This window comes from Hipposideros armiger, unplaced genomic scaffold (genome assembly GCF_001890085.2).
Source record: "Hipposideros armiger isolate ML-2016 unplaced genomic scaffold, ASM189008v1 scaffold_5, whole genome shotgun sequence".
Lineage (NCBI taxonomy): Eukaryota > Metazoa > Chordata > Mammalia > Chiroptera > Hipposideridae > Hipposideros > Hipposideros armiger.
Window position 1 is genome coordinate 1,645,445 of NW_017731355.1, and position 12,972 is coordinate 1,658,416.

General features: G+C 34.3%; 2 protein-coding genes across 2 annotated transcripts in view; one reads left to right on the forward strand and one right to left on the reverse strand.

Annotated features, from left to right (window-relative positions):
• The window catches only part of TRMT5 (tRNA methyltransferase 5), an 8,182-nt gene extending 4,769 nt beyond the window's left edge, over nucleotides 1–3,413 (forward strand). The window contains exons 5-6 of the mRNA XM_019644516.1: nucleotides 1,760–2,414; nucleotides 2,780–3,413. Of these exons, the coding sequence (XP_019500061.1) occupies nucleotides 1,760–2,414; nucleotides 2,780–2,847 (723 nt within the window). The 3' untranslated portion in view covers nucleotides 2,848–3,413. The remainder of the gene's footprint in view (nucleotides 1–1,759; nucleotides 2,415–2,779) is intronic.
• Nucleotides 3,414–9,253: 5,840 nt separating this feature from the next.
• MNAT1 (MNAT1 component of CDK activating kinase) overlaps nucleotides 9,254–12,972 on the reverse strand; it is a 180,852-nt gene continuing 177,133 nt past the window's right edge. The window contains exon 8 of the mRNA XM_019644523.1: nucleotides 9,254–9,711. Within this exon, the coding sequence (XP_019500068.1) occupies nucleotides 9,591–9,711 (121 nt within the window). The 3' untranslated portion in view covers nucleotides 9,254–9,590. The remainder of the gene's footprint in view (nucleotides 9,712–12,972) is intronic.

The window sequence follows — 12,972 nt, forward strand, 5'->3', positions numbered from 1 at the left end:
TGCCAACTTGGGCCAGTGAAGCAACATCCTCCACAACTAGACTGAAGAACAAAAGGACAGCAACTTGTCTGTCCCCCTTCCCCCAATTCCCCAGCGCTGTTCCCATCCCCCAATTCCCCAATTTAAAAAATCTTAAAAAGAAAAGAAAAACAACTCTTATTTCAAAGAAAAAATAATTTAAAATATGTAGGAATAGTTTCATGGTATAAAACACTTTCTCATCCTCCACCCCAAAATCTTCTGGAGTGCTGGATATAATAAACTTGTTTTAAGCCAAAAGTCTTAGGTTGTCTATTATATGTTAACATGTAATTTTGTACCCAAGCTAGGAAATAGGCTAATAACCTCTATAACTTGAAAAAATTTTAATAACCAAGGCCACTCTTAAAATGTTACATATATCTTTTAAACAGGACTTGATAAAACTTGGGACAGAGTTTATGCAAAATAATTACATTTTAAGATTCTAGGCTGCATAAACTTAAAAGAATAGTATCTTAAGTATACTATTTCTCCATAATTTAATAGTATCAGGGTAACATTTGCTACATACTTACTGTTAGGCCCTGAGCTAAATGCTTGAAATGTAAGAAATCTAAGATGCCCCACAAGATAATGGTGATTGTTATTAATATTCTCTTTATGCTACAAAGTAACAAGGAATGACTGAGCAGGGTGTTTGGAGCCAGGCTTCTGCCTTCAGAGTCCAAGCTTGGTCTTCCCCTGTATACCAAACCTCCACTGCCTGCTGCTTGGGTGTAATGTATGAGGTCTGTTATGGCAAGTAAAATTTGAATGTGAATCCTTTGGTAATAACAGTGCTTATCTCAGCTGACATTAAGGCATACCCTGATTAAACATTGTGCATGTTCACTTGGTACTGACCCTTAGGGTAACAGAAAAGCATTCACAAAACATATTTAAACTTTCCAGGCTATATACCCAGACTTTTAGTTGGCGGAATCATAAGGAGACATTTCCATCTCTGGAACCTTAATAATATGGCCAGAGCATCGAGTGGTTGAGAGGAAAAAAAACTATGTACAAGTTTGGATTTAAGTCCATGGAAGTAGAATATAGAAGGTATATCTCTATCAGATTTATAGAACTTTTTGGCCTTTGATTCTTTATCCATTAAAATTGGGAAAGGAGAAGTAGGAGAATGATTTGTTCTATTTATTTTTTAATTGGCTCTAATTTATAGACATGAAACTTGCAAAGTCCAAGTAACTATCTAAAAACAGCAAAATACCTGAAAATTCAATGACACGTAACACATCTATTATGCCTCCCTCTTACAAACTGAAAACTCAGTAAGGAGGGAGGCTTATTTGCTGTGTGGAAGTGCTGTGTGCAACTTAGCTACCCACCATCAGGATACATATAGTGTGGTATTTCAAATTACAGATTTTTTTCCTCTCCATCAGATCACATAAGAGAGTATACTTAAGCCAGTCAATTGGTCTATCTGAAAAATCCTCGTGTGATTTGGGAAACACTATTACCTTTTAGGATGAGACGGAGAGCCATCTGGCTTTGAAGAGATGACTTCTCATGAAAATGTCCAATGCAAAATAGTAACTGGCCTCAGTGTAGCATAAACACCAGAATTCTAATTCCAATGCCTTTAAATGCACTGTTATTTGCTTCTAATAGTGGTAAGTTGAATATGTGTTACGTGTGTGGGTGCACCTCTCCAATGTCAGTGGCTGGAATTTAAGACTAAGCAGATTAATCAAAAGCATAATACCTTTTTCAGGTTCGAGAAAACAACTATACCTATGAATTTGATTTCTCAAAAGTCTATTGGAATCCTCGTCTCTCTACAGAACACAGCCGTATCACAGAACTTCACAAACCTGGGGATTTCCTATTTGATGTTTTTGCTGGGGTTGGACCTTTTGCCATTCCAATAGCAAAGAAAAACTGCACTGTATTTGCCAACGATCTCAATCCTGAATCCCATAAATGGCTACTGCACAACTGTAAATTAAATAAAGTGGACCAGAAGGTAAAAGTCTTTAACTTGGATGGGAAAGACTTCCTCCAAGGACCAGTCAGAGAAGAGTTAGTGCAGCAGCTGGGACCACTGTCAAAAGAAAGAACACATTCTGTGCACATTGTCATGAACTTGCCAGCAAAGGCTATCGAGTTTCTCAGTGCTTTCAAATCGCTTTTAGATGGGCAGCCATGCAGCAGTGAGCTCCTTCCCATAGTCCATTGTTACAGCTTTTCCAAAGATGCCAATCCTGCTAAGGATGTTCAGCAGCGAGCTGAAGCTGTGTTAGGCACTTCCTTGGATGCATGCAGTTCAGTACACCTAGTAAGAAACGTGGCCCCTAACAAGGAAATGTTGTGCATCACCTTTCGGATTCCTGCTGCTATCCTCTACAAGAACCAGACCTTAAATCTAGGTGAGCAATTTCTGGGAACTTACACGTAAACTATAGTACCTTTCATGTAGCTTTCTCAGGCTATATATATTTTTATATTATTTATTAAATTTGGAATAGGTTAAACTAATAACTAGTTAGATATTTCAGTTTAAGACCCCTTGCCATTTAATTATGACTAGTTTCTCCCAATTTTACTAATTTTATTATACACTGTTCAGTCTGGTAGAAGGCTATTTCATTAAAATAACTCCACAGCAATGTTACTATTTCATGTATAAGTTGAATAGATTAAAAATCTTTAAAATGCCTACATTATTTGTATTTTAAAGTATTTTCAAATGTTAAGTATCTTACCTAATACCGACTTTCTGCATTTGTTACAGAGAAGCATGAAGAACCACCTCTTAAACGCCAGAAGACAACTAAATCCTTTTCAAAAGAAAAAACATAAATTGTTTAAATCATGTAACTGAAAATGTTTTCTCTGTCTCCCCACTAGATCATTATGTAGTGAAATATAATTTGTATGATTTCATAAAATCTTAACATTCAGTTACTTTAGTATTGAACTGTTATATTTTACCTTTGCTGTCTTATAAATTAAGGATTGTCAAATTAAAATTTAAATGAAATAAGTCTAAACATATTTTACTTAAGTTATAATATATACTTTTATAATCTAAATTATATCTTAAAATTATATCTTAATTTTTTTATTAAATACATTTAAATATGTCTATCTCTTGGGAAAATAGTTTTTGAAGGTAGGGTAATTGCTGGCTAACTAGGAAAGCACTAGTATCATTTTATGGTTATCCTTAATTGAAGAACGTAACTTAAGTTTTGTATAAGCACTCCTATACTGTAACTATAAAAGTAATAAAAATGAGATTATTTAGATCAGGGATAGGCAAACCATCCCCAGTAGGCCAAGTCTGGCCTACCACCTGTTTTTGTATGGCAAGTGACTTGAGAATGGTCTTACATTTTTAAATGGTTGATAATCAAAAGAATAACATTTTGTGATGTGAAAATTATATGAAATTTGACTTTCAATGTCCATAAATAAAGTTTTTGTTGCAATACACCATGCTCATTTGCTTACATACTGTTAATGGCTGCTTTCATGGTATAACAGGAGAGTTGAGTAGTTGTAACACAGACGGGCTATGTTGCTAATCACACTACAAATCACAGTGACACGGTAATAATTCAATAGTATTTTGAATGCTATGTATATCACTAAGCTGTAACATTTTATTTTGTTATTACCAGTGCACAGCCATCATTTCCAAACAAGAAAAGTGGACTTCAAATGTGCTTTTAAAGCACCGTGGAGTGTGAATTATTTTGATATAGAATTAGATGACAAAGCATCTATACCTGAGCTTCAATACAATACACACTGACATTACCAAAAGAAGCACTCATCACAGTATTTCCAACTCAGAGGCAAGCAACTGTCAGAAAACTTAGAAATTTAAACTGGATATATCATAGCAGAATTTCTTCACAAAATAAAAATGGAAAACGCTGCAACCAAAGTAAGTCTCCAAATGACTTGCAAGCCAAGCAAGAAAAGCCATTTACTGTTGGTGAATTGTGTTTGAATGCAGTAGCCAAAGAAATGTGTCCAGAGAAAGCAAACTTTTTAAGACTATTGGCCTTTTGGCAAGAACAACTGTTCAGAGTTGAGAACATTGGGAGCAATATCAATAGTCAAAGTAAATGAGTCCAAGTGGTTCTTTGACATGTGATGCGTTAATAGGTGTTACTAATACTGCTCAGTTCTTATTTACTTGAGGCATCATCGCTGAGTTTCGAGTTATTAAAGAGCTAACCCCTGAATACTCTGCATGGAACAACTATAGATGAATATTTTCAAACAAGTTGAGAAAACACATTCTGTACAACCTGAAGTAGAATCTGCTAAGATGTTATAACCAATGGTAGTAAAAATGTGTGAGGTACAAAAAGACCTAGTGGAGAAATTTACAAAGCTTGTGAAAATGTAAGGTGTTTAAAATGTATGGTTATCACTATCTTCACAAGTGTCTTGCAAAAAATTTTTGAATCTACTGTGTGTTACTGAACCAGTAGTAGTGTTAGTGGTAAACTTCATTTATTTTCATTGACTTTAACCATCTTGAAGTCCTTGAATTTTGTCAGAAATTGAAACTGAATTTCCTGACTTGATCAACCTAAGTTTGATTTGCTTAGCAACTGTAAAGTTTGATTGCAACTTTTGCGTTTAGGGTCAAGGATGAAATTTTCCTTAACAAGAATCACTCTTGAACACTACCGTAGGACACTGAATGACTTTGGAAATTAACTTTTACTAAAGACTTGATAATATTTCTTAAAGATTTCAACCTACAATTACAAGGCAAGCATAACTTTAATGTGAAACATACTGAAGTAGTCATTTCAACAACGGACATTTGAATCAAAATATCCTGTTACACATTGCTCATTTATCAAAAATGAAAACAAGAAACAGGATTTTCGTTCTCACACAAATTAGCAGTGGATATACTTTCAGCATTTTGGGGACCTTGGTGCAAATGCAAAGGAAATTCCCATATTTCAAAATCCATTTAGCTATAATTGAGCTTCTACCTAATCTTCAATTGGAAGTGAATAATGTGCTATGTAATGACATGGTAAAATGCAGAGGTCAAGGGAAGAATCTAATAAGAGTCTTACAAATGCCTTCCAAGTGATGAATATGCTCAGTTAAAATCATATGCTCCGGGATTGATACCAGTATTTGTCAATATCTATCTGTATGAAAATACATTTTTAAAGATGAAATGTGTAAAATTCCATTGCAGATAACCACTAACAGGTGATCATTTACAATTGATTTTGAGGATAGGAAACACTCAGAACCCCAATTAATAGAAATGTTATTTCCAAAAACAGACATTACAAAAATGTATTTAATTATATTTTGAATTTTGTTAGTTAAAAAAATTATGCTAATTTATTTCATTTCTTGTTATATAAGTACCTACTTTTTAATGTCCTCAATTTTGCCTCTTAGCCCACAACGCCTAAAATATTTACTGTCTAGCCCTACAGAAAAAGTTTAAGGAATCCCTGATCTAAATCATTAATTACAAACTCAAATGCCTTCAGAAGCCAGGCAGGTAATATAAATAGATGAAGGCAATAAATGGTAAGTGTAAGGAAGTAATGAATTGGACTTCATTCCTTGTCTAAAGGCTCTTAAAAATTATTTTGAAACTCAACCCAACCTATCCTCTGCAAGACCTTGGGGACTAATTCAGCCAGGGATTGCTAGTTCGGGACTTCTAATTTTCTTACTCTCAGTCCCCTCCAAGTGAGAAGTATGTAGGTAAGGGGTCAGCAAACTTTCTATAAAGGGCCAGACAGTATTAGGCTTTGCAAGCCATAAGGTTTCTGTAGCCTCTCAACTCTGCCATAATAGCCCAAATGCTGCCATAGACAATATGTAGGCAATATTCCCCCAAAAACCCTATTTATGGGCACATTATTTGAATTTCATAAGCTTTTCACATGTTAAAACTATATTAACTTTTTGTCTTTTTTCAACTATTTATATATATAGATAGAGAGAGAGCTGGATTTGGCCAGGGGTTGACAATTTGCCTTCTCCTGATGTAGGTGAAGAGAATTAATTTGCAAGTAGGAATAAAAATTTTTCTAGTACTATACATTGATGTGCTAGGTTATGAATATTAAGTGTGGGTACAAAATGATGTTCTTATTCGTACATATAAAGTGGTAAGATTCCTGCCTCCATTTAGTCACACCTTAACTAGACAAAATATGCAGTATATAGTTGTAAAGAAAACACAATCCTTAAATGCTTCTATTTACATTTTAACTCCTCCCCCTTTTTCCTTCAGAGTGGATACGTAAATGTGTGATTATTTCATTATTTAAATCTAGGCCCACCCTAAACTTTCTGATGTGATACTTGGTAACTAAACTCCATGAATCCACTAGAAAATGACAGCTGGAAAGCTCATTAGATTCAATTTTTTAATTTTGTTAACTTTTTGACAAGTTTTTTGACACCTCAATTTGAAATGATTATCTGACCCACCTGTTGATGGCCTAAAGATAACTTCTAAGAGAAACTTAGGTCAAATATTTATTGAATGAAATTAAGGAAAATTAATAATGCATCCTAACTATGATGTACATGTATTCAAAACCACTAATATCTGCTTAAATGGGAGTGTAGTAGTTAACAGTTAATCATGTTCTACATTAACAAATTTCTTAAAAACTTCTCTCAAGGATATGAATAAGGTTATTTCGTTGATGTCATTTATATCCCATAAAAAACTAGATACTTGATCTATAAAATTCTTGAAGTCTTAAGAAGTTTTCTACCCACACTTGCTTTCACACAGCTGTTGGTTTGTAAGTTTGAGTCTGACAGTCATTTCCAGAGCATGGACTCAGTTTGACCATTTGATTTAATCCAAACTCTGCTCCTTATAGGTTGTATTGACCTTTAGCAAGTTAACGAAGTGTGATAAAAAAATATGGTGAATGTTTAAATTTAAAAAAATTATTATAGTGAAAGACACATTGCCATTAATCCCCCTCAAAATACTCCCTTCGTGCTTCAAACACACTTATCCCATCTTTCTTGACACTTTCTGAAGCCGTTCTGGAAGTCTTCTTTCATGTCTTTAGTTGTGCTGTCGTGGCTGCCTCAAGGTCCTAAATAGATTCAAAACGTTTCTCTTTCTTGGTCATTTGACTTTGGGGAAGAGCCAGAAGTCACATGGTGCCAGATCTGGTGAATAAGGTGAATGAGGACACACTGTAATGTTTTGGGGTTTTTTTTGTTGTTTTGGTTTTTTATTAAGAGAAAACTTAAAAGTTTATTTGAGCTAAACTGACATTTGTCCAGAAGCAAAATCTCAACAGATGGAGTAAATGCCCCCCCACCGTAATGCTTTTATTTGACAGAAATTGCCATACCAGAAGCAGTGTGTGACAGGAAGCGTTGTCATGATGGAGAATGAAGTAAAGACACTCATGAAAAAGGACTTCCAGAACTGCTTCAGAAAGCGGCAAGAACGATGGGATAAGTGTGTTCAAAGCGAGGGGGAGTATTTTGAGGAGGATTGATGGTAATGTGTCTTTTACTGTGATAAATTTTTATTTAAACATTCACCGTATTGTTTGATCCCACCTCGTACTTAAACCCCTTCTATGCCTCAGCTTCTCCATCTGTTACAGCACTGCTGTAAGGATTAGATAATGCACAAAGCATGAAGCTCGGTGCTTGGCACATGCTCAGTGGTTGTTAGCAATTATTTCTGTGCTAGTTAAATGCTGTGTTGTAAAATGTTAAAAGACTTAATTCATGTAGATGAAAGATTTGTACAGCCTTTTGTCCCGGAGAGGCAATCACTGGGAGGGTACAGGATAACCTCATCAACTTAGAATATTTCTATTATTTAGTGAATTGTTGTCATTAGGTTATCTTTCATCATTCCCTTTGACCTAATAGGGTCAGTTAACAACTTCTAAATTTGGCCTATTGAACAAACTATGGCAATAGTAAGGGCAAAATAGTATAAAAGTTTTCTAATTTATTTGCCAAACCAAGTACAGGCAATTCCTACAATATTAAGGTAGGCTCAAAAAGTTTTGAAAGCCTTTGAAATGTTCTACTAATTAGTTAATTCCATTTAAATATAATACATCATACAAGGTACTGAGAACAAGTAATAATGTTTCTTTTTCAATAACTTTGGCAGTTGGGTACAGGTTAACCACAGGGCCAGTGTTCTCACTATTCTTTGAATAGATTATAGATTGTACTTAAAATGCTAATCCCCAATTGGGGAATACTAATAGAATGAGAACTAGGATGCAGCCTGGTAGAGCACCAATAGAACAAGACCTTAAAAAACAAACAAACAAACAAAAACCCTGTGTTCTAATTCTGGCTTTTTACTAACTTGTGTATATGATCGTGGCCTACTCAATTATTCAATGTCTTGGTTTTCTCAATGATCAAAGATGGTTAGAAGTACTGTAAAGATGAAGGTGTACTCCTGAAATTAATACCTGCTTAGTCAAATAAGATGGAGTTCTTACATAAGGATATTCCACCCTAATATAACCAATCTTGTTTCACATAACTTTCCAACCATAAAATTAACATCTGTTGTAATGGAGATTTGATAGGAAATCCCTTAATTTCCCTCACAAACTGTGTCATACCCAGTGGTCTATGTAAGAGTCATACAAGGTTGAGATTCTACAAATATCCATCCTACCCACATCCAAACTCTTTTAGCAAATTCCTGGGTATACTAAAAAGCCTTTGAAGTTTCAACAGAAACTACATCAGCGTCTCATAGGGAAATTTCATTTAAAATGTATCCATTCCAGTCTCCAAGGTTTCATCATAAAATGAGTTCACATTTGAGGTGAAAGTTGCCATTTAAGTATTAAATTTTATGAACTTACTTCTTTGAATTTGTCATTAAACCAGGTTAATACTCTGCTCTGGTTTATCCTAAGTGTGGCTCACAGCTGGGAACCATAACACCTTGATCAAGGTTTGTCTCACTTTCCACTGCTCAAAACAGGCACTGAGTCCTTAATATTAAGAGAGTGACATTATCACAGGTGAGGTTTTACTTGCCACAACCTGCTGGTAGAAGGAAATATATCCACTTGTCTGTACTTGTATTAAGAAGACATTGGGAAAAAAAGGAACATTTTATGAGAAGAAATAATAGGCTTGGATATTAACACTAAATGTCGTATTCAAAATGGCATTTTATAATGTGTTCAAGTAAAACACAGTAATAAGAGAAAAACCACAAAACTTAATATAAAGTCTAGCTTTATTTTCAAAAAGATTTTACAAGTCTGTCAACCTCAAATATACATAGGTAAATTATTCATATCTTCCATCAGAGGAGGCTTCCCACTTCAATCCCTCTCAGGAAAATATAAGTAAAAAATAAATCTTTTCCACAAATATCTACTATATTACTCAGCTTAGATCTGAAATTTTCTCTTTATAAATCCTCTAACACAGCTGCCAGTGGTAGCACTGCTGTTGTGCAGTTGCATATGGCTATAATTTTACAAGTCTGCTTTCCTTTTGCTAGCTCCCTGGTTCGGCTCTATGGCCGAGATCTTACAAAGGAGGCATAAAGGTTAACTGGCCTGCCAGAAGAGCCCACTGAATGCGTCCTGTAGTGCTCTGTGACAAGCTAGGGAAGAAGTATAGCCTCCAGCCAGGTCCTGTGGAGAGGCAGCTCTGACATGGTTTAAATACCTAAAACAAAACAAAATGTGTAGCATTCATATAGAAAGCACAGAAAAATTGGTAACATTTTAAAAAAGCAACAGTAAAGCAAATACAAATTTTAAAGAGGAATTCTGATTTGAAATGTTCAGACTTTATAAATGCATTATTACGTTTTAAAAGGAAACATACCACTGAACATAGAGTACCTAAACTAGTACTAGATTATAAAGCAAATTACTTGAAGGTCTAAAAACAGCTCTAAAGGAGGTTTCAAAAATAGTACTTGCTACTAAAATGTTCACTGTTCCCAAATTTCAGAACTAATTTGTTTTGTGGGATGTTGTTTGGGTACCTAACTGCAGTCCTTCTTCCTGCCATACTCTTAACATAATACAGTATCAGAATACTACTGTATTGTTAATATTTTATATTTTTAATATTTTACACAAATATGTTCTGAAATGAGTACCTAAACAAATGGAGGAGGCAAGAGAACATATTGGCTACTTCAAAATGACTTTAATATTACAAAATATATTGTCTCCTTCCTTATAGGAAAGGAAACCTTACAGAATTACATGTCCAAGAAATCTCTGAGACTGAACTTGAGTTCAAAAGAATGTTCCATAGTAAATACAAAAGAATTTTTTGAACTGATGTCAAAAGACAGTGTAATACACACTATTTTTCTTCAATCACACACATATTATTTAACAATTAAAACGTTCTACCTTGATAAAGGTAGACAAACAGACCTAAAAAACGGGAGAATCTTAGCCAAAGAGGGGCAACTTGTTAGCATGACTGCCAGCACAGTTGGAAAACAAATATTTCCAGCTTTGCTTTAATGCTTAGTTTAAGAAACCACATTGTTTCTTCAGGCCTCAGGAAGTAAAGGAGCTTCACCCGCCTTAGAATTACGGGTATGGCAAATGAATAAATCAGGTACCAGAACATTTTAATAACTTGGAAACTTTTCTACTCATTCATTCAAACTTCCTGTGTGTCAAAGTCTTGATGCATGAGCAACTTATTATTTCTAACATAATAACAAGTCTGTTTTTCATTTGTATCCATGTTTAATAAGCTTGTGTGATTAAAAAATATATGGCAATATAAAAGGCCAAATAGAAAAAGTGGTCAAAGTAAGACACGGCATAAGCTCCTGGAATCAGCTATAATTTATTCACATTGCCACAAATCAAGGTGTTAACTCAATTCTTTGCTTCTCTGCCAAGGGTGAAAGGGGAAAGTGGAAGGAGAAAGGAAATTAATATTTATTCAGTAACGATCTCCAAACTTTTTCGATAGTATAGTTATAGCAGTAAAAAAATATTTGAACATGCATCTCCAAAATTTGTATACTTATTTATAAATTATATATAGTATTAATATATTATATACTATTATATGATACATAACTATATATAATATACTAATATAGGTATATTATAAAATATATAATAGAAATATTTAAAGGATGAGATAAAAATACTTAAATAAATTAAGTTCCAATAATTTCTCCCTATATCCCATCTTACATCCCCTGGCGAGATATATCCCACTATGGAGACTACTGTTATTAAACAGTCACTGTCAAACTCTTGATGGAGCCTTAGGTTCTACAGGATTTAAATAGGAATTCACCAAACCTACTTCATGGCCATAAAGATATCTGTTTATTACCTCCCAGGACACAATAAAATGTCAAACTGTTAAGACTCCAAAGCATGAGAAATGAGGTAAGCGTTAAATCACCTCAGAAAGTCTAAAAATCAACCTGGAACGTCCTAAAATCACTGGGAATTCAGTAACTATCACACAAGTAATAAGGGAGTCATGTTTTTCAAGAAATGTTGGAAATGCAATGTTTCATTCCTGATACAAGTTTGCAGCTACTTTTTATCCATATACCAGATAATACTGTATCACCCTTTTGTCCTTTCCTCAGACCCTCAAAAGAAAAGCATCGCCTTAGTAGCTCCAGTGGCTGTTCACTCATGGCAAAAGTCAAGTACCACAGAGGAATGTCTGTCAACCTTAAGAAGCCAACTATCATAAATGAGAATTGGTTTTCATAGCTGTAATACTATGCAACTAGCTGTTTTGATTCATCACATTTTGGTGCAACTTGCTTCTGGGAAAGTTGAGTCATACCATATCTGGCTCGGCAATTCAAGCATAAACTTGCAGTGTACATACACCTTTTTATATGTTATCCTGAGAAACCTGAAACAGCTGCGCTGCTGGCAGGAAAACACAGGACCACCAGTAAAATATCCAAAACAGTTGCATCTTTTAATTTATGACTGTGCACTGTTTCCATAAAGAGTATATAAAACAGTTCAACTTTTTATAGGTAAAATGTAATAAACAGTCATACTCATTGATGCCATAAATGTGTAAAAAAAGTTTATTTAAAATGATTAATTAGTGTTTGAAAATAGTGTTTCTTGAATGCAGTCATAATCCAGAGCAATGAGCAAATATTTTTAAATTTGAGTTATTAATGCTAAGTTGTAGATTCTCAGTGCCAAAACCAAGTCAATTAAAATTTCTTTGCATAGCACTGAAGAAAATGCATTTCCTTTCTAGCAATCATTTACATTAAACATGTCTGTGGGAATGATTCTTTAAAGACCTGCCTATTTACATTGCTGTTTTTGATCTCTAGGGCTGCACAAAACAGTTACTGTTAAATATTTCAACTTATTTTCACCATGGCAACCTACATTAATTCCAATTAAAAAAAATAAAACATAGTTCATTCTTGTTATTCTACTGTGGGCTTTTATTTTCTAGGTATCTTAATTTAATGTTCTTAAACACTTTAATTATTGTGGTACACGAAAGTATTTTAAAGGATCTGCCACACTGAAACCACACAATGAGAATTTTGTGTTTTGCCTACTTTTTCACATTAATCCACATCTGTGTTGTTTTAATTCTTTCATGACCGTTACAAGTACATCACTGAATAGGATTCCTGGGGTTTCTGGCAGAGGTCAGTATCATTTCATGTACACCTTTATACAGCAGAATGAGGAAGAAGTCTTAGCCAAATTTATTTCCAAAAGTCAAGCTCAGTTGGACTTTGGAGCCCAGAGGTAATTGCTCTGACTATTTAGCCAATCCCAGGGCAGTATTTCTGTTTTTCATGGGTTTATTTTAAATACCTGTAAATCTTATAAGCAGAAACCAGGGGGAGAAAAAAGAAGTTTGCTTATTTTGGTACCTATACCTTATTTTTACTGAAAGCAGACTAAACTTGAAGATTAAAAATCATAC